Genomic DNA, 27,187 nt, shown 5'->3' on the forward strand with positions numbered 1-27,187 from the left:
CGTTTGTTCCCTACGTGAGGAAAAATACCTGGTTTTATTTAGGACAGCGCAGTGTGTGCTCTGAGCAGACCTAAAAGCCATAAGCCAGATTTTTTTTGTTGGCCATTTCTATCTTATGAAGACTGTTCTGTCTGCTATGCAGCTGTACTGTGCTTTGCAGTGTCAGGGTCAATGTCCATATGAGATTTTTTTGTCTGGAGCTCCCTTATTTAAAGGCAAAACATCTCCTGAAAGCCTTCTGGATCCACTCACATCTGCTGTGGAGACAAAGGATTTGTCTGGTTCAGTTATCTCCATCATTACTATTGAGTCATAAATCTGTTGTATGATTCACTTTTTCCTCTTACGCATGAAGGTTGATTTTATTAGCCTCTGCACCAGTTTAGCTTCCTCTCCTTAAACTATTATGCTATCTTGCTAGGAGTAATAATAGCTTCTTTGCTTTGCTTTTTATTGTGTAAGGTGATGTGAAGGGTATTTTTTAAAGAGTATCCATATTTCAAACATATGTGAGTGTGAACAGACAGACCTTCTCCAAGCATACAGGTCTGCATTTCTACTGACTGACTATAAATAAATTATTAGGGTACCATACCAATTTTTCTTTAAAATATTCACATAACATTGAAAATTTCTGGAGCAAATATTGCAGTGTTTGGATAAGTAGTGTTGCTGTGTTGCTCTACCAGTGTTGATCACTCTCTACCCATTTAACCTTTATTTTCTCTTGCATTATACTAATGGGATTTAACCACTCCTGTCTGAAGCACAAGTGCAATTGTGATTTACTGCTGGTTATCACATAGGCTTCATATCTTAAATACAGAAACCTGAGAGAGCATTAGATGCTAAAATCAGGCACGTTCCCATCATGGTTTCACAGAGTTTGCCAGGTTTTTAAGGCTACAATGCAGATGTATTTTTTCTGGAAACCTCCCCCCGCCCCCAGCATTTGAAATGACAGAACTCTGTTAGAAATTATTTATATCAAAAGCATGATAGTAAAATAATTTTTAAGACTCAAAGAAGCTGCCTGGGTATCTGTTGGTTTCTGAAAATATTGACATAAATCAGGTTGGTTCTGGTGTAAATGGTGTCCCTGTTAGTCAATCATAAGTCAATTTTTCATATTTTTTTCCCACAAAGGAGCAAATTAACAGCAAAATTAACTTCTGCACTTTGCCTTTGTCCTTCTGTCATTTTTATAAAAGGTCACTTTATAACACTTTCTGTAACTTCCATGGCCAATATTCAAAGAAGGTAAGATCAGTAAATATTCAGGCTCATCTGAACAAGGGAAGCTAAATAAATATGCCAGTGCAAAAGGAACTATTATTCTGTAACATGGTGTCTACACAAGGGACGTGTTGCAGGGGTACGTTTTTGGGGAAATTTTATCCCTTTCCCTCTGTTAGCAATGACCAATGCACTTCAGCATCATCTGCCTGAATCACAGCTCTGCAGCCCACAGGTTTTTTCACACAGTGTCAGATTGTGACAAAATAGCAGTGAAATAAAAGAATGTTCCAGTTACCAATCAAGAAGGAACGTCCAGTACCAGGAGCCTTGGTGGAATAAGAAGTGCCACTGTGATGCCTCAGGAAGGCTCCTGGAAATCCAGGAAGGAAGTCTGGAGGCTTACCACTAGTTATTTCTTATTCCTCTTAAGCAGAGAAAATATATTTCCCACGGACTCAGCACATCCTTGTGACAGAAATTGTGGTACTTTTCAGTCAGAAAAATCTCTCCTCTATGGAGAGAGCAATGCAAGGAGTTTTGCTGGGTGAAGAAGGACTCTGTGCTTCTCTCTCTCTCACATGCTGGTGCAGCCCATGGCCCAAGGCACTGCAGCCCTGAATGCTGCCCAAGCTTGCTTTCCTCCTGCAAAATGGCCTTGCAGTGAGTTCTGGGGAATGATGCTACAGAGGAGGAGCCCTGGCCTGACTGTACTCCCTCAGCTCTTTTCAGATTTGCTGTATGCTCTGGACACTGCTGGGAAAATCCTGATGTTCATCATTTCCGACTTGGAAGTTGCTGCTGCACGAGCTCTTGGCTGCACTTCTGCGGTTTTGGCCACCTGTACGGAACGGGAATCACAGGATGGTTTGGGTTTGAAGGAGCCTTAAAGATCATCTAGTTCCAGCATGGATCCTTACACTGGGCAGGTTGCTCACAGCTCCATCCAACCTGGCCTTGAGCACTTCCAGGGATTGGGCATCCACAGCTTCTCTGGGCAACCTGTGCCCGTGCCTCACTACCCTCACAGTAAAGAATTTCTTCTAGTCTAAGCCTACATAACAATGTTTAGTTTGGCCTGTATAATTTACTGAAAAATAATGATTTACATGTTTTCATTGATTTTTTTCCTTGTTTGTTTCCAGTAATAAGGGAGACCTTACTTTCATTTTTTCAATTATTTGTCCAGCATTCTTGCCCAGTTCTTTGAATGTAGAGCCTGGAATCTAGACATAAATGTGAGTTTTTTCTGATTTTAATTTCTTCTCTTCATGAAATGAGGATGAGGAAAAGCAGAGCCCAAATGTGTCTCCTGCTGGCAGCAGGTGTTTGAACTAGTTTAGCTTTGAAATTCCCCACATGGTTGTTACATGCAAAAGGAATGAGATAGCTGAGCTTGGTCCTTTTGAAGTGCTGTGATAACTGGCAAGTACCTTTGTAGCTGAAGTGAAAAAGCTGATTCTGGATTTTGCTGAAGAGAGAAAGCTTGTTAAAGTGAACTTGATGAGGAACCCTCATGAATACATGTCTAAATTATGTGTCAGCTTGCTCATAACTGGGTTTATTTCAATGATAAATTGATAGATTGAAAATAAAAAAAAACTTTGCTCTGTCTGCCAACCAGAACTTGAGGGATACAGTGAGTGCTTTTGAAATGAAAATTCACTTGTTGTAAATGAAAAATCCTCCTCTCCTACTGAGCACAGTGGAAAGATGAATCTATTGCATCCCACAGGGAGCATCACTGTGGACAGTTACTCACGACATCTTTGTAGTGCCAGTGTCCTTTACAAGGAATGCCAGGGTATGTTTTGGTCTGTGTTTTTTCCTAGCAGTGAGAGCAAAAACTGGTAGGCAAAGAAGCTGTTTTGTGCTCTGCCACAGACTGGTAAGGGTGGTTCACAGATTGGGAAGGGTGAAAAGCAATTTCATGTTTGGTTTCTTAGGAACCTCATCTTCAGTGCTGAGCTAACAATACTTGCTGCTGTAACACTAGGGAACCCTGGAAATGCAAAGTCCTATTTAGTTTTCTTAGGGCAGAAGAAATGCAATCTGTTATAAGACAAACTTGGTTAATCCAGATGTTTACGTAGAAGCTTATTTGTTGCCTCTAAAGTTCTGATGATTTTTAAAATCTGCTTGGAACTTGAGAGACCTTTTTAACACATTTACACAAGATGAGGGGGTTTTGCATATTACATTTCAGTGTTTCTTACTGGGTTAAAAGTGTTTGATTAAATAAATAAACTTGTTTTCTTTTGCAAGTGGTTTGTTGTGATTTAAAGAATCATCACCACCTGTGTTGGATGGAGCCGTCAGTTTGTGTGCAGGAACAGCAATCTAGTAGGCAAAAATTGTTGTGTTCTGTGGTAAAGCAGGTGGGCTTTTCCCACAAGGCTGGATGCAGTGCTGCACTGTGCAACACTTGGCTGCAAGTGCAGCATATTGTGCAAAGATCACAGGGATGTGCCAGCAAAGAGCTGTAGGTGGGGACTGCAGGAGCTGAGCAGATGCTTTGCCCACTTTTTGTGGGAGGCTGTGCCAAGTCCTGTAGCTGCCGGGGTGAGAGTGGGATGTTGGAAACCTGGAGAGAGCACTGAGTCATCCAGAACTTTTGTGGTGGAAATAGCTGTCTTGGGCATGAGGTAATCTGTCTGGAGAATTTAATTTCCAATGCAAGGACACGTTTGAAGCCCAAGTCACAGGCTTTATACTCAGTAGAATGGAGATCGCATCTTAATTTCTATGTCAAGGCCAGCAGGAACAGCTGCTGCTTGTGAGCTTTCACTCCAAGTTTAATCTGTTGTACAGAATTTATTGTTAACTTTGATTTTAAGCAGTAGTGTTCAAGTAATTATGAAAATTTCCAGAAAGAGCTTGAAACTGATTTTAAATCATGGCTGTTAAAAGTACATGTGGTTTTTCTAAAACAAGAGGTTGCCAAAAGATCCTTGATTTTCTTCTCATCTTGTTTTCTTCCAGTGTACTTTCCAGTAGCTAGTGGCAAGAAAGGGAAATAGTATTTTTTTCAAAAATCTTTGGTGTTGACTATTGACCTGTTTCTGCTTTCATGTAAGCCACCTGTGAAACTTCCAGTAGTTTCTTGTTCAGCAAGGTTAGGCTGATGCTACCATCTTAGTAAATGTCGTCCTAAATTTACGTAAGGCCTATCCAGTGATTTAGAAACCATTACTGCATTGTGGCTCTGTCTTTCAATGCCATTTTCTCCACAAATTGGGGAGATCAACATTTACATTGAAATGCTGTTAAGAGGCAGATTCAAGACATTTATTTTACAAGGTAGTAGAAATCTGAATTTTCTAATTCGATCGCTCTTTTATCTTGCATCTTCATTTATTCTTTTACTTGCTTTTTTTCACATTTGAAGGAGAAACCCATTTTATAATCTTTTGTTTTCCATGTAGTTGATCTCCAGATAATTTTTTTCTCTTTGAAATGCTAATAAAAATTTGGAGTGTAAAAAAGCCTTCAATAACATTTAATGAATTAATTTCTTGCCAGCGAGGTACTGAGATTTTTTCTGCCATTTATTTACAAGAGAAGTTTGCTGGTTGCCATATTAAAAATGACAAACAACTGCAAGTAATCAGAAACTCTAAATTTGTTATTTCAGGAATGTTGTTGGCTTTTCCATAAGAATTGCAGGACAGAAGAAGGACTCAAATTTTTAAGGACATTTGAAGCTGGTTTGCAAGAGAGTTCCTTAAGCACTTAAACTTCTTGGGACTTAATTGTTTTTCTTCCATATGGCTTTCAGTTTCACAAGTGAAATACTGTTCATTTTAAGGCTAACTGCTTGACATTAGACCATGGCTGGTGACATGATGTTGCCTTGACTCGTAGGGTATATAATCAGTAGGTGGTAAACTTTTTGTCCCTATGTTTTAGCAAATGACTGTCTTTACTGTACCAATACAGCCTGACCTGAAAATGGCAGTGGTTGGTCACTCTTAATTGGTTGACCTGTCTAGCATTAACGATGTACAAGCTGTTCCTGGGAAACTGTGGAAGACCTTTGCTGACAGTCACTGCAGAAGCAAATGGTGACATTCCCAATGTTTGCCAGGCACCAGAAAAGCATGATATTTTGAAATACTTTTTTCCTCAATCATTCATCAGGTTGTAATGAGTGTACCACATGTAGTCTAAGAGGGATGTAAAAGCCTTCTAAGAGCTATCATGATGTGATGGCTTAGGTTTCACCAGAATTACTAAGATGTTTACAAACCTGAGAGCTGCATTTCATTTCTTATGTTAGAATTCACTCATTCATTCCTTATCACAAATCTCTGTATCTGAAATTAGCCCTGAGCTGAAATTAGGTGTAAGCATTTATAAATGCCATACATTGTTTGGAAGACATACTTTTTCTACTGGGAATGCCAGGCTATCATTTGTCAAGATATATTGTCAGAAATATATTCAGACAATGTAAATGTTCCTTTGGGTTTATATTATCTTAGACCCTGGGAATCCATGAAAACAATCTTACGTTTTTTCTGTAGGGGTCAAAGAAATTAGAAAAGGCAGTTATTATTTCTTCAAGCTTCTTCTTTAAAGCCACTTCCAGTTCTGCAGTGGCAGAGAAGTTTTTCTACTGTTTAAAAGTTCTTCATCGAATTGACACTTCCAGAGTCTTTTAATTAAAAAAAATAAAAAATTCTTTGAGGCAATTGCAGTTATGGAAGCTTACAAAGGGTGATTAAGGTCTGCATTAAATGGCTCATGAAGGATTAATGGGAAGAGCAGCTCTTCCTCTGGTTAAGTAGAGTGCTGGCAACAGGTGATCGACCCAGAGGCTGTTTTCTCCATGGGCTGGGCTGTTTTCTGGAGAAGGCTGAACCTTGTGGAAATGGTGCGGCAGGACATATTCTATGACTAGACCAGGGAAACCATGAAGTGCTCAGGTTGAATGACCTGATTGCTGCCACCCTTGGCTTTTGAGGTGTCTGTTAGCCCATGCAGTGGAGGAGCAGCAGCAGCAGCAGCTGGTTCTTCCTGGTGCAGTAGTGGGTGTGGAACGCTGGCTGCATTGCGCTGATGAAATGAATGAGTTTTTCTAAGATTTTTGGATACAGTATGACATTGAGTACTTATATTGAGAAGAAACCCAGTATTTCTTTGGTTGCTGTGCCTAGAATTAAGAAAGTGCTTGGGATGGGAGCTGACAGAGGTGTGGACAGGGGTGGACCAGGCATCCTTGTCTTCTGCAGCCAGAGGATGGATAGGAGATGGGTTTCTTTGCTTCAGAGACAGAGATAAAAAAATGCCCAAGGGAGATAAAATATAAATACTGAATTTACATTTTGAAGCAGGGCTGTTATTCAGTTTTCTGTTATCTTCTCCTTTTCATTCTATTTACATTTGCTGTTCAATACTTTAACTAATCTTTAACTCTTGATTTGCTGGCAAAACTTAGGAGCTGTGCTGACACCTCAGTGTTTGGAGGCTTCTCTGAATACTGGTTTCACATTTTGTGTTATGAGTTGTGTAATTTTTCTTTATCACTCCAGAAACTGTCATTGCTTCCTTTCACTGAAAATCAGTCCCTTTTTGCGGTGTTGGGATGTACTGTTCTCCTGACCAAGCCCTCTGTGATATGATGTTTGGTATATTTGACCTAAGGAAAATGGGGCTGATGTCTTCAATCACTTTTCATAGGAAACACTTTCTGTATTTCGAGTGTCTCAGTACCTCTTCCTGGCTTATTTGGGATGGGTCATTACTTTTTTCATTACTCCTGAAGAACCAAAGCTGTGTTCTTGGCTCACTGTGGACCCTGTGTGACTGTTTCCATGATCCCTTACAAACGCTGTTTACGATTGCTCTGGGGGAAGGCCAAGTAACACCCTATGGAAAACATATGTTTCTGTTCACTCATTTGAACCAGGCCTGTAAAATTCAATTCTCAGTTCGAGAAAGTGGGAGATTAATGCACAGCTCTGGGAACCAGAAGAAAAAGTTTCTCCTCCAGGCTTCCTTAGGTATGCCCTAGGGAAAAGCACAGGTGCAGAATGCAGGTGTGTTGATATTTAGTGGAGTAACAATTTTGCCTGTTAGCTTGTGAAGCATTTTCCTCATAAGTAACATGCCAGTGTACATGTGTGTGAGTATTCTGAGTGCATGTGATGTGCAGTGCTGCATATTTCACTACACTGTATCCATCTGTTTTAGGGGATCAGGTTGATTGCGTGGTCTGATTACTCTTGTTGATTAAACCTCTTGCATTCCCTGGTATTAGCAGATAGAAAGAAACAGTAAATAGGATCTCAATGCCAAAAGAGGAAATGGAGGGGTTTAGTCACAGTAATGGCGTTCTGTCTGTCGGATAAAGTGAAGCTGTTTCTCTCAAATTAGGAAACTTTTAAGCCTGTCTAGCAAAGCATTTCAGAGATGAATCCATATTTATAAAACCAACTTAGCTGGAAGGAAAGGAAGCCATGTATTAATAGCACTGTGTGTGCTAGCATCTTATCACTGGATTAAGGTTAACAAGCACAGACTGAAGGGTTGTAAGTAGATATGGCTGCATGCTTGATTAGCAATTACTTAGGTGTTGTTTGTGTAACATTTTTCCTGGCGTAAATTTGCCCCTTTAATAGTGCTAAAGGCTATCATAAAGTGTGGTTGAAGACTATCCAGAGCCTACAATTAACTGAATATTTGATTAAAGCAGTTACAGCAGAACTACATTTAAAAATGAAAAGCATAACGAAAAAGGAGCTTCTGCCTAGAAAATAGCATATTCCTTGTTTTATTTCCAGGACATCCTTGATCTCATTTAGTTATTTATATGTACACTAAAACCTCTCTGGAATGAGAGCCCAAAATAAAGTCTTTTAAAAGGCAAATCCTTCACTGCTCCATAAGTCATGTGTTGTGTCGTTTTCATGTACATGGTCATGAGAATGAGACTATTTAGCAATTGGGAATATTGGATGGCTTTTTTATACAGAGAATATCTGTTTGTTACCCATTCTATATGTTCTACAACATATATATATATGTATATATGCTACACATTTAATATGTGTATTGTATGGTTATGTAATATGTATAACATTTACATTAAATATACACATAAGCATTAAATATAGATTTTATATATATATGGAATATTTAAGCATATAGTTAATTCTGTTTATTAGGATGTCAAATGGAAATTGCTGATTTTATGAGTTAGGTTGTTGCACTTGGCCCATAAAGTCTGAGCTGAATATCCAAAACACCTGCTGAGTAAGATTTTTCAATCACTGTGGTCAACAGCTGGTTATGGCCTTACTTTCATGAAAGAATTGCAGTTTAATGCATGTGTAGTAGAATAAGCTTTACCTAATCTTGGAGAGAACAGTTAAGATAAGAAGCTCTGTTAGTGTCAGTTTAAATATTTTAAAACTAAGTAATCAAGACACACCTTTGTAGTATTGATGCATCAACTGCATTAGATCTCAACAGTAGCCATGTTAATGTTGGTGTTTAGCATTTATTTTGGCACACTGTGTTGTCCTCTGTTCCTCTTGCTCTGCCTTTGGCAAACAGCTGAATATCAATTAGCATTTGTTAAGCCAGAGTTTAGAAAAAGCCCTAAATCCCTTTTTCTGAAGGAGTTTTGAAGCTTCCTGGGGATAGCATGCCCAGTTGTAGTAATAGTCATACCCACATCTCAGGTGTGCTGTGTGATCCAGTCTGTAGGTGATTTTTATATGTTGTTCTAAGACATGTTCTTCTTTTTCTTGCAGGAGAGCCAGAATTTAAATATGTTGGGAATATGCATGGGAATGAAGCTGTTGGAAGGGAGTTACTCATCTTCTTGGCACAGTACTTGTGTAATGAATACCAGAAAGGAAATGATACTATTATCAACTTGATCCATAGCACACGTATCCATATCATGCCATCTTTGAACCCAGATGGCTTTGAGAAGGCAGCATCCCAGGTTTGTAAGGCTCTGTGTGAAAGAATACCTATCAGTGTCTGTCAGCTTTATCATAATGGCTCTTGGACTAGCAGTTTTACAGGTACATGGACTCCTGGTGGCAATTGTTGGATGGAACAACAAAACCAAAGCATTTCCTAAAAGTACAGTAGGCTTGTTATGTTTGAAAATGAGGATTTTATGCTTGACTTTTCAACAAGTAGCCTTCTCTCCTGTGATTTTAAAATATAATTATGCTAAAGTTTCATGCATATTCTTTCACTACGTTCACTGATTGAATTGCTTCTTAAAGCCATAACTTCCTAAACTAGTAATAAATGATGTTTCAGAAGTTCTAGAAAAGTGAAAGTTTGTTTTCTTTAAGAATATTCCCTTGCAAATACACTTAAAAAATTATTCACGTTCACCAGAGCTTGGTCCCAAAACAAAAAGCATTATGAGCCATCTTATTAATATTGATAACTTTGATTCTTAATTTCATGCATGAAGTACTTTAATTAAGGTGTTAGTCAAGAAAATTTAGTATGCATTTTAGGGCGATGACTCAGTCAAGAAACATAAAATATATAAATGCATAATTAGCAAATGGCAGTCAAATAGTAACCCTGTTATACACATTCTGGTGTGTATTTTGTTATAAACAAAAATAAGAATTTCCTTGCTTACAAGGTATATTTATTTTCTAAATTAATATTGAAATGTTGAACGTTCTCAAGTTCTCTGTTTATGATTAAATAAGTCAAACCTTATTAAGATCTTTATTAAACTGATTCTCATGAAGTCTTTAAAAATATGCACAGACTCTTTATATTTGGTCGTACATCTCCCTCTCGTGGCAGTGAAGTAGAAGCTGTCCTCAGATTGATGTGGCATTTTACTGCTTTGAAATATCCCTCTCTAGAGTTTCACAATATTGTTTGAAACTTTTGCTCCTTAGCCAAAGTACATCTACTTTTATATGGTTGTCTAAAATTTAAATATTATTAAAATTTAAATATGATAAGACTCGATTTAGAACTGCTGTTCTAATTTAGACTATCTTGATCCAGTACACAGAGTGTGACAGTATATTCAGTATACCCCAAATTAAAATCAGTAACCAAACTTAACCTACTTAAAGAGTAGCCTAACTTAAACTATTAAAGAGTACTGAAAGCTTACAGAGAGAAGTTAGGGAAAACCACGCATTCTGAAGGTATTTCCTTAATGAAATCCAAAACTCATTTTAGAGAATCTGTTTAAAGAAATAATTTTGTGAAAAATTCTCATGGCTACCATTTCAGTGAACAAGGCTGCCAGACACAATAAAAGATTCAGGCAAAAGATTAAGGTCCTTCTTTACGCTGGAAGTTATTTAGAGGAACTTAAGACAAATGCTAACATTTCTTTGGCTTCCAGATAAGCCTACAAGTACTGTGAGTCTTGCTACAATGAGATCTGTAATTCACAGTCAGGGCATGAGGCATGGGGAAAAGCCAAATCTTGGGGGTAGACACCAGTGGCACTGAAAAATCTGATACTGCTGGTAATTTTACTCTGTCCTACAAGACCCCCAGTCCAAGTGTGCCATATGAGAATAAGCCTGTCCTACAAGACCCCCAGTGAAATAGGGGTTGGTTTTGTCCCCACAGAGCTCTAGGAAGGAAAAGGGGCGGTTGGCTCAGCTCTTGGTGCCTCAGGAGTTTTTTCTCCCACATGATCCCTTATTCTCAAGCACATGGGAAGTAAACATACCCATATGAATCTTGATATGTAATCTCCTGAATCTACTCATCTCCCTTCTCTTTGTGTTCCCTTTCCTCATTTAGCCTGGTGAGCTTAAAGACTGGTTTGTTGGTCGAAGCAATGCCCAAGGGATAGACCTAAACCGAAATTTCCCTGATCTTGATAGAATAGTTTATGTTAATGAGAAAGAAGGTGGCCCAAACAACCATCTTCTGAAGAACATGAAAAAAGCTGTGGACCAGAATCCCAAGGTAAGTAGGGGCTGAATGTTGGGTCCCTGACATGCCCATCTCTTCCCTTTTATGTAAGCAAACAGTAGTGACCCCTAAGAGCTCTGGTTATGGTCTTAATTGTTCATGTTGTTCTGAATATTTTGTTAATCTTGTTAAATTTATCCATCTGATGCTTGTTGATTTGTTTCCTCAAAATAGATTGCTGTAGTAAACTCTTTTGATCCATCTTAATCCTTAGACAATTCCTCAGTCAAAAGATATCTTACCATTTTTTTTGTATAGCCTTCTCTCTTGATTTTAAGCTGGTTTTCCAAATATTCTGCATTTTAACCATTGCCAGAAGTTCACTTGTGTATTGTGCTTAATTATATTGCTAGCCAGATAGCTATTCTCACATATAACACAGGCATTTTTGTTAAGTTTAAGCCTTTAATATGCAGCTGTATATCTGGAGGGATTTTTATTTTCTTGTGTTTACCCCCAGAGGAAGTTCTAGAAAATCGAGTGTTGTGACTGCAGTCCCATAGGACTGTGGCCTTAATAACTATGTTCTGGCTTCAAATTAAAAATGTTAATAAAGTAATTTTACCTTCCATGCAGAGAAAAGACTGCACCAACATTAAAAAAATTATTTAATATTCCTTTGTTTAAAATTGAGTAGGCTTTTTTTATCCATAATGGGAAGAAGTAAAAGGTTGAGATTGCTTTTTTTGTAGTCTAATTCTGAGATAGCTGACACCAGTTTTGGACTTCGATTAATCCACTTAATATAATTATAAATCTAACATAAGGACTGATTTAATTTTCTCTGAAGCCAGAATAAAATTGCTGTTCACTTAACTGTCTTGCACAGTGTATGTGGTAATAATTAAGTCCACTGTATTTAATTGAATGTTTCTGCCTTGGATTATTGATTAGTAACTGCTGGTAATGCTATTTTGTTGTAGCTTGCTCCTGAAACAAAAGGTGTCATTCACTGGATTATGGATATTCCCTTTGTGCTCTCTGCCAATCTTCATGGAGGTGACCTTGTTGCAAACTATCCTTATGATGAGACTCGGAGTGGTATGTAAATAGAAGTTAACATGAAATAGTAGGAGGTAGAAATTTCATTCTGTAATTATTTCACTGGTAGCTAAGATCCACTTTATAAACTTGCAAACAAAACCATAAAACACTGCAAAGCTATATAAACATTGGAAAAAAATTTATAAACATTATTTATAGCCATTGTTTTTTAATGACTTATTTTATCATGCTAATCTCGTGATTACAGCTAGTCACTGTATGACCATATTTTCTAGTTTTGAAGATGGTAGTTTGTTTCAGTACAAAAATGAAATGCCTGAGGGAATCATAATCCCTCAGTTATATTAATCAAGTCAACTTAGCTGTTAAATTAGCTGGGGCTGTTTGTATCCCGTTTAAATTAAGTGAGAAAGATGTATCTGGGTTAAGGTTTCTTGCACCTGTAAAAAATGAATTTCTGAAAGGAGTAGTGTGCTGACAGAAACAACTATCACTGTTGCTGTTTTCAGTATTGGTCCCTTATAAAAAGGATCACATTATGGCACAAATGTAATCATAAATATACAGCAATATTAGTTTGCTTTTTCCTGCTACTATGGGATGAGCACATGACCGAAGTTTAATGAAATTACATTGTTTGTGATTCTCTTCTTTCAGTTGACTTTATTGCAGTTTAATTGCAAATCCTTCTAATCTCCAACTATAAAACTCTTTAGGGAGAAATCTGTGTTTTTGAACTGTGTGTTCTTCTAAAAAAATATCTGAAGGCTAGAAAGCTTAGGTTTTGCAGTGCACTTTTAAAGTAGTACTTTTGTAAATATTGAGACTGTTGTGATTAGCCACTTTTACAATAGGGCAGCAATTGCTGAAGTGATGGGGAAATGTTAATGTTAAAAAGATAATGCCATGTTAACTTGTGATGCTGTAGGACACTTACCTGTGTACATAGTGTTTTCAGGCACAGTTCTGCTGTGCAGTGCTAATGATCTAAATTGTGAGCCTAGTCACTGTTACTGCCCTTTTACTAATCCTTGTTCCTGGGATGTTTTTCCTCCCTAGGCAGCGCTCATGAGTACAGCTCCTGCCCTGATGATGCTATTTTTCAAAGCTTGGCTCGCAGTTATTCTTCTTTTAACCCTGCTATGTCTGACCCGAACAGACCACCGTGTCGTAAAAATGATGATGACAGCAGCTTTGTGGATGGAACAACTAATGGTGGGGCGTGGTACAGTGTCCCAGGAGGTGAGCCCACCCACAGGAGTCCGTGTCACTGCTTATTCTGGGCTGGAGTTATGTTTTCCACAACTTTTGGTCTGGTTGAGCCTAAATCAAAGGCTGATCGCTCTCCACAGTACATCTCTAAAATCTGAAAAAGCTCACAGTGATAACTATTAAAATACTCCTTTTTATTGCTTTTTCTACAGTGTTTCTTCAGGCTCCAGGTCATTGCGAATTTAATAGTTCTACAGTGGGCGAGTGATAGCTCTGCTATCATGAAATATTAAGAGAGTTTTTTTGGGGAGGAGGGGTTAAGAAAGGAGTGAAAAATCCCCTGACAAACCCTCAATAGAACAGGCTATTGGCTCATTTGAACCTCAATAATGAAGGCATCCAAGCTGAAGGAAGCAGGGAAGCCTGGTTGCCTGATTGTGCAGTGTTACAGGAAATGGGAGTTTGGCCTTGGGTTTTAATGGGAACAAAAGCCAGCCATGAAGATACTTGTTTGCATTTGCATCTCCATACTTTGTGGCTTGGTTAGTGCCTGATTCCTGCCCAGGTGCTGTTTCCCTAGACTTTGGTAGAGCTTTCTGTGCTAAGAGGAGCAGCAGAGCTACTACAGGCATGTCCAGATTAATTTTCCAGGAGTCCAGAAGAGGAGCCTGAAATGAGACTTTTAATTCAAATGAGACATTTCATTCTTTTCTATTAACAATTTTGATATCTTCGTAAACTGAGCCAAACAGGTCTTAGGATATCTAAATTCTAGAGTGTTCTGCCTCTGCTAAACTTGGAATGAAAACTGAGCTGAAGATTTCTGAGCCAGCTTGTTTTGGAGTGATTTTCCTATGCTTTGGCTTTGTTGATTTATGCTGGATGACTTTGAACACACATAACTGTTTTATTCTTTGCTTTTCTCTTGACATTCAATTACAGTCTCTGAATGAATTTTAAATTTTTACCTGAAGTGATTAGGAATCTCTCAAAGCATGAGACAGCCTAAGTGGTAGCCTAACTCTGCTTCTTTTACAGTAAAGGTGGTACTAAAAGAAGGAAATATTTAAGCTCCTATGAAGAAATTAGAAAAAGAACAACTGCTAGTGCTCACACAGCCAGTGATCACCAGGGGCTGAGTATGAAGTAAAATATTGACATTTCTGAATGTAACTAAAACCCCTAAATATCACTGTGTGTGAAGCTTTTCAGACTTTAAATTGAAACCTTTAAAATTCTTGAAAAAGTTCTTGGAACCATTAAAACTTGAAAACTGAAGGTTACAAAAGCTGAAAAATATTAATATAAACAGTTAAAATATAAAATATAAAAATAGTTAAAATTTGTTTAAATTTAGTTCAAATTTAGCTTAATGAAATATTAAATATTAACTATAAAAATGTAGATATATTTAACTTCAGCTTATTTTTCCTTAAGAAAATGCTATGAAAAGCAGTTTTTCCACTGTTTTGATGAAATGCTTTGATTCCAATTAAACAGCATATGGCAAAGACACATTTTTCCATTGGAAAAAGTCTTTGGAAAGTTTGATTTCCTCTTTTTGGATCTTATTTTAAGTTAGGTTGCTAATTTCCCAAGTGAGGCCTTTCTTTTTCTCATCTTTGTATAGATGTTAACAAGCAGTAATCCTAGTGCTAAGCAGGATCTCTCATGCTCATATGGTGCAAGTAATAAAAAATAGAGAGACAACAATATACTTTGGACCATGCAGATTGAATCTGTTATTGGTTTGGGGTTTTTTCAAGTGCAGAAATCAGCTGGCAAGCTGTGACTTTTGAACAAAACCTCTGTGGTGGTATTTGCTAACTTAAAAAAACAAATATAATTCAGTGAGAACAGATCTGCTCTTTCTATCTCTAGTGCTGAGGGAAATAACTCAACACTGTTCAGTTCAAGTGAAAATTTCTGGGAAGTTTTAATAGGAAAAGTTCCATCTGAAAACCAAGATGTGGCAATTCAGTTATTGATGGTATCAGTGATCTTTTGTTGTCCATATGGTAATGAACTGCAAGTTAGCAGCAGCATAAGCTGTTGAAAAGCCATTTATGTTGCTTTAGGGAAAGTATTCCACTGTACATCCTTACCAGAGTTAGGAATATATCAAAAGAAACTCTGAAGGCCTTGTCTCCATTGCATCTGCTCCTGTTGGAGCTAAGCTGGTACTTCTGTACCTTTGCAGCCTTGGGCTCCTTTGGGCTTTTGTACCCCACTTTCCCCTTTTCCCTTCCTTTCTCACTCTTCTACTAAAGATTCCTTTCTGCACTAAACACAGCTCCTGTATCCACTCCTGCCCATTTTCTGTCTCTATTCCAGGCCATCTCCTAGGTTCTGCCTTTGACAGTAGGAAAAGATGATTTTTCATTCTAATGAATTACTATAGGTGCTGTTGCCCTACAGAGCTTATTGTGGTGCCCCAGTTGTGCAACATCAATTCTTTGCCCATATAATTGATCCTCAGGGCCTTGTACCTTCTGTCAAAGACAGGTGGGCCAGCAGCCATCTTCACTGGTTCTTCAGTCTGCAGGGGTGGTGGATGGATGGCTCTCATGTGGCTGTGGGTTCTTTTCATGGCTTTCTGAATACCTGGATTCTTTCAGTAGGAAGGCTGAACATCTGTGACAGTCCTTTGCTCTAACTGGAAGTAAAGAGGAACCCTCCATTGCATTCATGCTCTGTCCTTCCCTTTTGTCTGACCTCAGGATTTCCTCACCAACCTCATGCAAGGTGGCAATTCCCCTTTCTGGCTTTTTGGGTGGAGAGAGAGGATGACGTAGAGGAATATTTGACTTTTTCTTCTCTCTTTTGATTACAGTTTCTGTGAGGTTTTTCTCAACATTGCTGTTTGGCAGTTACTTCCTTCTGCAGAGCAGGGGTACAGATAAAAGTTTCCCCCAAGAGCACCTTTGTGCTAAGTCTGAGGCCTGATGCTGTTACTCTTGTACTAGTTGTCATCTGTAATCAGCTGATCCCTGTAGGTTTTTCAGAGAGAGCAAGCCAAGGCAAAGAGGTCATTCTTCTGTGTTCAGGAATGGCTCTTTTAGCCATCAGACTCTGGGGAGAAACAAGTTTGTACACAAAAACCATGATGTTTTTAATGGAGGGCTTCTCTCTATCAGCATGTAATTAATGACTTCACTCATGCACAAGAAAAACTAAATTTGCACAAAGAGCTTTAATTTTTGGCTGCTGACTGTATAACTTTTCAACATCCTTAAAGACTTTTTAACATACCTTTTGCATGGAGTACCTGTCTGGAACCATAAATGTGAAGAACAGATAGTAATCAATGGCTACATAGCCATGTGCCTGCTCTGCTTTTTCTGTCATTACAGAGTCACCTGAGTCTAATCAGATTCATGTCATTACAAAAATAGCTTTCCAAAGCAGCTTACTTTGCTGTACTATTAGGTTATTGTTTAAGTATCTTTTTTTAATTTTCAGATACTCTCATATCAACCCTTGGCACTCAACTAATTCCTGACTTGGATTACCAGTTTTGGAAGCAGTGTCAGGGTTTTTTAAGGATTTCACTAAACACTAGTGTAGGAGGCGTTCCTGTTCTTCCCATTCAAGTACATCCTGTCCTGCTAAAGGTTACTGTCTTTTCTATGTGAAGAAGCTGGGCTAACTTAGTGCTCTAGCTTGCAGTTCAAAGTCTTATGCCTGGATGCCAGGAGCACACCCTGCATTCCACTTCATTTATGAAGCTGGGTGTTCCTTTATTAAAACCTGAAAAAATTGAGTTTTCTTCCCATATTCCAAGCTTGCTTTTGTAAGCAGTAATATAAAGACACTATAGTCCCTCAGTCACTGGAGTAGTGCAACAGAGAAGTTTTTGTGTTCTCAGTTTCAAAGTCCTTCTCGTGGTCAGCAATAAAGGGCATTCATTGCTGAATCTCAGTTATATCTGAGGTATCTAAGCCTTTCTGATCTTCAGAGGGCAGTTCCTGTTAAAGCATGGGAAAGTCAGTGCTGCACTTTGTCACAGTGAGAGGCTTTGGGAGTGTGAAGATGTGCATGCATGTGATACGTGCCACGGATAGGGCACTTTGAGGAGTTGACCAGGGGCAGCCAAGTTGCTGCAATATTTGATAAATCTTTAGAAATGTTTTGGTTTCTTGTGTATTGCACCTAATCACCATTGTGAACAGGGAGGTAAAGAGTGCACAGCCCAGTGCACTCCAGATTGCATATGTGGTAGGCTGTAGTTTAGATCTTGGCCAGCTTCATCCCATTCTGTGTCCCAGAAATACAAAAGATGAATTTTTTCAGGAGCAACACATAAACCTTGGACAAGACGAAGCCCTGGGAAACAAACTGTAGAATATGGACATTGTGCACAAAATTGGAAAATATATTGGTTCTTTTTTCTGTTCTTGAGAAACTAGGGCATCCCTGAGTTACATTTTTCTCTTTTCCCAAAGAGAAAAATGTAACTTATATGTCAGCTATCCAAAAATGCGTGAGTTAAAAGTATGTAGGTCACGTGCAGCATCAAGTGGAAGTATACAGCCTATTTATCAAGGCTTTTTAAAACTGTCCCTGGCAAGAAAATGTATTTTGGAATTATTTGTCCTATTGGTTTCTCTGATTTAAAGCTTCTGAATTCAAAATTAAGCAGATGGAGTGGAGCTGCATCAATTGTATTTATAGCTGTTCTTTCCTAATAATCCCAGCATTTCATGTGTCCCCCCCCCTTATTTACAAACACAAAATGTATCACTGCCTCTGTTTTCTGGCATTGCAGGAATGCAGGATTTCAATTACCTCAGCAGCAACTGCTTTGAAATCACAGTGGAGCTTAGCTGTGAAAAATTCCCACCTGAAGAAACTCTGAAGGGCTACTGGGAGGACAACAAGAACTCTCTTATAAATTACATTGAGCAGGTAACAGAGAAGAGGATGGCAAAACCAGATATTGTGCATAAAGCTTCTAAACTTTGTGCTTTGTGAACATCTAATTCAAAATATCATATTAATCCAGATGTTGCTTTAATTCCCATTTGTCTCTGTGGTGGTAAATCCTGTGTGATATATCTAAGTGGAAGAAGAGTGGAAAAGAAGGATGAATTTACAGTATAGCATCCCTCTCAGCCTACTTAAGCTGTTGCTGATATTTAATTTAAATTTAGAGCTGCCCCAGAGCTGGTGTGTGTGCTCAGAGAAATGGGTTGCCCTCTGCAGATACTCCAGTGTGTTTGCAGATGTGGGATGGATCATTCTCTGGATGTACAGGAACCTGGGCAGCTGGATTAGACCATATAGAATTTCTGAAACCTGAATATTGTAGTTAAAAATTACAAATAAATCTGATATCATTAGTGGTTGCACACCTGAGACTGTGAAATGAGGAACACACTTTGTTAGCAGAACCCGTCAATTAATATATTCATTTCTTTAAGGACTTAATTATGCAGAAATGCTTCAGTTAGCCAGAACCCTGAAATATTTGAATATTTGAAGTCTTATTCCATTCTGTTAAAACATTATCTGTAGGCTGAGGAAAAAGCTGTACTTGTCCTGCAGGTTTTTACCCATTCTTTATGGAATCCATCTCAAATTGTTCAGCTCCTCTGCACAGGGGTTAATTTTCTCTGTCTCATGGAAAGCTATGTTGTCATTGCATTTTCAGAATTGCTCATGTATAAGATACTATTTTGCCAACTTCCTTTGCTCCTGCAGAGCTACCGGCTTTACCCTTGAAGTTCAGATGCTCTGTTTGGCATTGGTTTTTATCTTCTTGCAGGATAAGATGGCCAGGTCTATGCTCCAGCTCCCCTGGGAGTGCTGGGGACAGTGCAAATATGTAATTTCTGCTTTTCTAAGGCTTCTCCCAGAATGCATATTAGAGGACTCTAAACTAAATCTGTCAGCTGAACTCAGGTGCAGCTGAATTCACCCTATAGGTTTGTAAAGGGGAATGTCAGTATCTCACAATAAAACTTGGGATCCACCAGCCTTTTCAAAGGACATGGAATCTGAGAGAAGCCTGAACTTCGCAGCGCTTTGCTGCTTTGTTTCCAGGCTCACAGTGAGGTGCATCTCCGCAGAGGTTCCCAACATCCCCTCATCCCCAGCACCAAGAGTTCCCTGTTTCTGGAGATGAAAAGGCAGTTGATCCTCAGTCTCTTGCTTCTGAGGAGTTTGCTTTCAGGCTGTGCTTAAGATACACTGGCAGGACTGGTCTCTCTGCCCACTGAGATCATATCAGCAGTTTAATTTCATGTGTAGTGGGAGCAGGCAGATTAGGTACTGCTGGGGCTGTTACCTGGAGCATGAAGGGGCAAGGACATGACCCACCACTGCCCTTCTCCCACAGTCCAGCAGGGAGTGTTGTGACTCTCTGTGGTCCCAGCTCACAGAACTGGATGTCTGGGGTGTGCAGTAGAAAGCTCAAGCATCTCTCAGAGGGATTGCCCACTAAGTCCAAGTGACTGCATTTACTTTGCTAATGCTTCACCTTTAAGAAATTATGTCATTAGCTCTACACTCCTACAGTTGATGAAACTTTTAAGAAAAGGTTTCTGTAGGCTCTTCTTTCAAAGCCTTTCTGTGCATTCATTAATCCCCAATATGACAAAGATTTGCGAATCAATGTTTACATGTATTATGACTTGCTGTGTATTTCTGAGAATTCCTTGCATTGAATGGATATATTATTATAATACCTGCTGAATTATTTTTCCTTTGAATTCCTAGTTCCATTATGATATTTAGTATGTATCATTTATAGTGGTCAGCCTGTAGACTATTCATAGGGTTCATAGCATGCTTTGTTAGATATATCAATGGATATTCCATTGCCAAAAACCTCCATCTTTTCTTAAGAATTTTTTATTGACCATTTGTTGGTGACCTTATTTATTTTAGATTCATCGAGGAGTGAAGGGGTTTGTTAAGGATCTTCAGGGCAATCCAATAGCAAATGCTACAATTTCTGTGGAGGGGATAAGCCATGATGTAACATCAGGTGAGTGTGGTACCTCAGCAGTGCTTCTCCTTGGCTTAGCAGCCTGGAGCCATTTCACATCTTTATAACTGCAGCTTTAAGGGAGCAAAAGTTTGAAACCAGGACGGTATGTTGTACCTCAAGAAGTTTGCTGCCCGCGGAATTTCATGAATCTTTCACTTGTGTTGTGCTCTCAGAGTAGCTGAGACTGGTTTTTGTACTTCATGGGTCTCTGGTGTAAATTGGCTCGGGTGGCTCTTGGTTATTAAGGCTCTAGTCTGTCTTCTAATTTGCAAAGTAAATAGCGTTTCAGAGCTCTGACAGGATTTAAAGCTCTGTCAACAGTGCTGCCTTCAGTTTGAAGGCTAAATTTTAGTCCAAAAGTGTTACATTTTTCACAATGCAGTCATACCTTTTGGTATGTAAATTCTTGACAGATTTCCAATTTACATAACTTCCTTCAGTAAAGATAAATTCTCCCTGCTGTTTAGAATTACGAGATGTTTTTTCAGAAGGGCGGTTCTAAAAGATGAAAGCATTGTGTTGCTTGGTGTTGACAGAAAATGACGTGTCACCTCTTCAGAGATGATGTGCTTTGTTTTAGCAGTGAGTTCAGAAGGCAGCTTGCACAGAGTGCCAACTTCCAGCCTTCCCTGTACACCTATGCTCTCCTATCCTGAACGACATGTTTTGATTTGCAAAAGATACCAATTAGAGAAACAATACGTAAATGTCACTGCTTTATGCATCAGCCTAATTTATGGTCATTTTCTTGATTATATATCTCACTATATTGTCAGAATATTATGGAACAGGACTGGTAGAATATTTAGTCACTTCTGATTTGTGTTTGCACGTCACCTGCAAAGAGACCACCAGCACTTCTGCCAAGCAGGAGAGCAGTCTGTGAAAACATGAGTTACCTTCTGTCACTGTAAACAAGGAGGCAAAATGTATAGAGACTGGAAATAAATTGTCAGGCATAATAAAAAGGGGATAAACTGTGCAAAGAGGTATTTGAGAGAGAGGAGCTTCTGTTTCTATGATACAAAAATTGCATCTAATTATAAATCTTTTCACATCATTGTGTGTGTATAAGACTTAAAGTCATGTATTGTCAAAACAAGGATGAAAACAAGTACTTGAATATTAGCACAGTCAAAATGAGGGAGAAATATTCTTTGGCTTTTCTCCTGCTTCTTTATTCATGAGTTGAAATTCTGCTTTGTTCCAGTGACAGAAATTAGACTAGATCATTGCTGTAGTTCTATAGCAGTTTTTTTTTTTTCCATTCTGTTTTATGAAGAGAAAAATCTGGGAACAACTGGACTGACTACTGACATTTTTTTTTTGACCATGCAAATAGCAGATATTTAAGTAATTTTTCCCTTTGTACACTATGTAGCTGCAGATGTGGTGAAAAAGCATTTAAGGGATTAGTACAAAGAGCATGGCCAAATCTTCTAAATGGCACTGCTAGCTGAACTTTAGAATAGCTCTGCAATCTTTTCTGGAGGCAGAGAAATTCAGATTATTAGCCTGTGACAAATTAGATAATTGCCTGCTGCTGGTGCAGGGAAGATCTGAGTCTTTGTGAAAATGCAATAGGGTCATTTCTAGAAAAGATGATGATGAGTTTTGACTCTGTGACTGGAAAATATAAACTGTAGTAACAGTGTGGGAGGAGCCTTTCTTTGACCTGAGTGGATCAAGCTTCCACTTCTTTGTTTCTCTGAACCAAAGGAAAAACCCTTGACAATGCTTGGATACTGAAACACGTAGATAGTGATGCTTCAAGGGTGATATACATGCAATATTCTAGGAAATTATGATTTGTAGCTTTTTCTGAAAGATGAGAAAGGTAGTCCCACGTATTTAAATTTGATGAGAATAAAATTTATTTATGCTTGGATTATCAGAATACTGAGGAACTTTAAAAATCCGTATCACATTGCAAACAGAATCTCAGACACTTGGCAGGGACTTCACATTGGCTGAGGGGTGCTTCTGAAGTGGAGTAATGTCCCATAATATCCTTTTCTTCAGTGTGATGGAGAGCCTTCAGCCTCAGCAGGCCTAATCTTTTGTGGGGGCTTCAGCACAACTTCAAAATTTAATTTTTTTTTGATTACCTGAAAGGAAGCAAATATTGTGTATATATATATATACGCACACACACACGCACACACACACACACACAGAGAGCTTTTACTGAAGGAGAAAAGAAGGAAGAAAGAAGGAAGACTCCTTTCAGGCAGTCAAAAAGAAAGCACTGACAGGAATATTAAAGATTGATATATGAGCTTTTCTTCTTAGCTGTGTAATTAGTCTTATACATGTTTATTTGGGTTCTTTTCTTCTTCATTACAGCCAAGGATGGTGATTACTGGAGATTGCTTGTGCCTGGAAATTACAAAGTTACGGCCTCAGCACCAGGCTATCTAGCAATAACTAAAAAAGTGGCTGTGCCCTTCAGCCCTGCTGTTGTGGTAAGTGCTCACCACTTGTGTTCATTTATCCTCTATTTAAAATGTCCCTTTTTCCTTCGTGGTATGCGTGTAAGGAGGAGGTGTTTTTTCAGGATATTCCAGAACATGTTGATTTAGAGTCTGGAAATTACTCTTCTAGCACTTGATGCACCAGCCACTGAGATCAATCTCACTGTAAACTCATTTAATCTCTTGGCATTCTTATTTATAATAAAAAGGCACAGAGAAGGGAAATATTGAGATAACCTGTTATTGGTACATGTCTGAATAGCCAGTGAGAATATTATGGAATATCTTTTAATAGCACAACATAAAAAGTAAGAGATGTTGAGGTTTTGATTTAGACATTTTTTAAATTTAATTTGTCAAATGAAGACCTGCTTAGGTTAAAACCAGTGGCCAGCTCCATGCAGAAGGCAGCAATGAGCCAGTGCTTTGCCCAGATATCCAGTATGTGAGGTTAATAAGACCTAGACTGCATCTAGGGTTTCAGAAGCATTTTTAATTCACTCTCTGAGCAGATGTGGAGGTATTTAAAATAAATGCCATTTCACTAGTGTGAATCACATGTTAAGATATACTAAAGGAAGAAGTTTTTACAGAGAGGGTGATAAAGTTATGGAATGGTCTGCCCAGGGAGGTGGTGGAGTCACCATCCCTGGATGTGTTTAAGAAAAGATGGATGTGGCGCTTGGTGCCGTGGTTTAGTTGAGGTGTTAGGGCAGGGGTTGGACTCGATGATATTTAAGATCTCTTCCAACCTGGCCATTCTGTGAATTCTGTGAAACTAGCACATGATATCTACATTGATGAGCCATGTGTTAGGAAAAGCTCCCTGGATCTTTTTGATGGCATAACATTGAATACATGTTTTGATATGCTGGGGGTCTGCAGTGCTAGGTGTTAGCTGAGATTAGCTCAGCTGGTTAGAGAATGGAGCTCATAAGAGTTGGACTTGATGATCCTTGTGGGTCCCTTCCAACTCAGAATACTCTGTGATCTGTGTTGGCATATGCTGATGATACTTTTTTATAATATGCCATATGATTTTTGTGGCTGGCTACTATTCAGTTTTATTTCATTGGCCCATACTTTCTGAAATTTTTAGTCAAGTCATATATAAGTGGACAGATGTCTGGTTCTTTAGGAAATTTTGCTCACCTGTGTGTGTTTTTTGATAAGTTATTGTATTAATATACTAGTATTGCACATATTTAAATCAGTTTTGAGACACTTTGGAATAAACCCAGCCTGAACCAAAAGGTACCTTTCTAAGCCCTATGTTTGTTTTAAGCATCTTCTTTCAATAAATGACTCTTAAAAGCCCAATAATTCTCTATCTGTAAGTCTTACTGATGTTTTTGATTGTTTCTCTTAATCAGGTTGATTTTGAGCTGGAGTCATTGTCTGAAAGAAAAGAAGAGGAAAAAGAAGAGTTGATGGAATGGTGGAAGATGATGTCAGAAACACTCAATTTTTAAATGATGATTTTGGCTTTACAGCTTTTAATCTATTATATGTTGACTTAGTATAATGTACTGTGGAAACTCCCTATATTCTAGATTTTGTGCACTTCACAATAATTAACTTTGAATTTTTCAGTCATCTTTTGATTAATATGATTACAAATAACTACTAGCCTCCTAGGTAGATAAATAAGTTATTAATTTTCTTTCATATTGTTATAGAAAATTTACTCTTCTATAAAAGTCAGAAAAATGAATGAATATGCAGCCTATATGACAGTAAAATCTGTTGTGTATTATTTGCAAGTTCAGAATATGTAGGTTAACACTTGATTTAAAAAAATAAATATGCTGTAGTCGATTACCGATGCTGCCAGAAATATTTGACAGTGCTTAGTAGTAGACAGTGCTCTTTACTGAGTTCTATAATGGATGTTATTGAAAAGATTTATAATAACAGTGTGTGGTGAAATAATGTTTTACAAGGATTAAAATTTAGTATAACACTTTGTATGTCTCTGGTGTTGGAGCTATTTAAATATGTAAGAAACACAAGCTGACTTCATTTTAGTAAGCAGAAAGAATCTGCGTAAACTCTTTAAGAAAAGATGGCATAGAATGAATTCAGGAAAAAGCAGAGCTTTATTCCTTAAACAGTTGATAATGTTTGGAGATCAGGTTTTAATTATTTCTCATTACTTGTTAAACAAATTAGGAAGTGGAAGAAGAAGATCTAGTGCATCTCATTTATAGGCTCCTTGTGTTTGTTTTACGGCAAGAAAAAAATCATTTCAGGTGAAGTCTGTTTTAATTAAATAATTACCTTTCAACAATCATTTCTTGTATCAGTGATGCCTAGATAATCAGCTAAGAGTTCATCTTTTCACTGAAGGCTATCAAAATATTACAGTTTAGACAATGAACTGGAAATCTACTGAGATTGTATTTTTAGTGTTGCAAGTCAATAATGGATTTGTTTCAAGTTCTGTTTCTTCTGCTGGCTAGTCTTATCTAAAACTAGAAACAAGACAGATAAGTGAAATTTTTTTCAGTGTGGTGAAATTTTCAGAAAAATGTTGAAGGTGATACAAAAGCAACTTTGATTTAAAACAATTATTTTTGGTCCCTTTTTGATTTTTTAAAATTTTAATTAACATGCTATAGTATTTTGGCAAAGATGAGTGAAATTTGCAGAATACATGTGGACCATAGTAGGTGCAAGTTTGGTGTAATTCTTCGGAAGTGACTCCTGGTATGCTACTTGAGATAAGCTAAGCATCTTGTCTGTTTGAAAGCTTACATTTATTGCTAGTCTATTTTAATTCAAGATCAGATATTTGATAGAGATTTCCTTCCTCTGTTTCTTTAATACCACTCTCTGTGTTTTGATTAGCATATTATTTTAGCTGGTGCTCATTCGGAACCAATCAAGAGTGGACCATCACACTCCTGCTGTAAGTGAAAAATCACATATTCAGGTGCAGGATCCAAATTTATCTCCTTTGGGTATTAAAAAATTTACTGCAAATACTGTTTTCTGAGAATTTTAAATTCTTTAATAAAAATAGCACCTGATCCTCTTAAGGAACAGGCTTAAGGTTTGACATGCAATGGTAAACTGAACAGCAATAAAAAAGCATAAACTTTCTCTCTCTGGTGAAGAGTTTGTGATGTGACCTGCAGCTCATTGGGGTTGTAGATGTCCAAATTTCAGAAGAAATTTACTTACTCTAAGTCATTATATAGCGATGAGCTTTGATTCTCCATTACAATGAAAAACCCCAGTGGCAAATAAAGAATCTTATCTGAATGTGTCTTAATAACACCTTGTAGCTTGCTGTGCACAAGAGCTTGCATAAAGGATGCCTGGTTACACCCACTTGGATGTCTGTGACAATTTGAAAGGCCAAGATGTGGCACAGAACACAGTCTGTGTCTGTAAGTAATGATCTTGTTTTAAACTGACCCAGGTAAAGTTGAAGTAAATGGTATAAAATTGAATTATAACAAGATGTTGCTGTCACATGGGCAGATGGCTACAGGAGTGTAAACTAATGTAATTAGGCGAGTGTATATTTGTACAGAACACCCTGGTCTGCCTCTTCCAAACCTAAGAATTTCAGTCCAAATGACACTTCATGATACGATGCCTGACATGCATCCAGTCTTCCTGTGGCATAGTTAGTGCAGACATTACATCAAAGTGATCTCATAACGGGTTTCTAATCCACACCTGTGTGATGTGTGTGAGATGCCCTGGTCTACTGTTTCATACTTTTGCAATTAAATGTGGTGTCCCTTAAGTGATCTGTTTGTTGTGCTCTAGATGACTGCTTGCTATTACTGTGTTGAGAAAAGGTTAAAGTGATTAAATGTTACAGCACCAGAACCACTGCCACTGTTCTTGCTCTAGGTAAACATCCTTAAGAACAGCGTAGCCAGGACTCTCAATAAATTAATTCATTATGTAGCTTGCTGAGCTGAGCTGTGTTGTAGGACTGTGTATGTTTAATGGAAGATTAAAGTGTTATGTGATGCTGAGCTTTTGGTTAAAAAGACACATGCTGTACTATTGTACAATAAATCTACAGTTTTATTTAAAATGTAAAATGTGTGAGTAATTTGCAGGTTCAAGATGTGACCTCTTTGGCCATGCATGTCTGCAAAGTATGCCATAAACATCCTCAGTGGGTGTGTATGCCAGTTAAGATGCTGTTTGAACAGAGAAAGGAGACCAGGATTAGTGCTGATATCCCACTGAGAGCCATCCACAGGCCCTTAGCTTTGTGCCAGAACATCCTCCTTTTGGAGTATACATCTTTCTGAGCACTTCTCCCATGGAGGCTTTCAAATCAAGTAAGGGACATGAA

General features: G+C 38.1%; 1 protein-coding gene across 1 annotated transcript in view; it reads left to right on the forward strand.

Moving 5' to 3' along the window:
• CPE (carboxypeptidase E) overlaps window positions 1-26,927 on the forward strand; it is a 55,504-nt gene extending 28,577 nt beyond the window's left edge. The window contains 8 exon segments of the mRNA XM_059844490.1: window positions 8,997-9,193; window positions 11,002-11,169; window positions 12,099-12,216; window positions 13,240-13,422; window positions 18,161-18,300; window positions 20,284-20,383; window positions 22,733-22,851; window positions 24,234-26,927. Of these exon segments, the coding sequence (XP_059700473.1) occupies window positions 8,997-9,193; window positions 11,002-11,169; window positions 12,099-12,216; window positions 13,240-13,422; window positions 18,161-18,300; window positions 20,284-20,383; window positions 22,733-22,851; window positions 24,234-24,332 (1,124 nt within the window). The 3' untranslated portion in view covers window positions 24,333-26,927.
• The last annotated feature ends 260 nt before the right edge of the window (window positions 26,928-27,187 follow it).

The sequence above is a fragment of the Haemorhous mexicanus genome, chromosome 4, assembly GCF_027477595.1.
Source record: "Haemorhous mexicanus isolate bHaeMex1 chromosome 4, bHaeMex1.pri, whole genome shotgun sequence".
Taxonomy (NCBI): Eukaryota; Metazoa; Chordata; class Aves; order Passeriformes; family Fringillidae; genus Haemorhous; species Haemorhous mexicanus.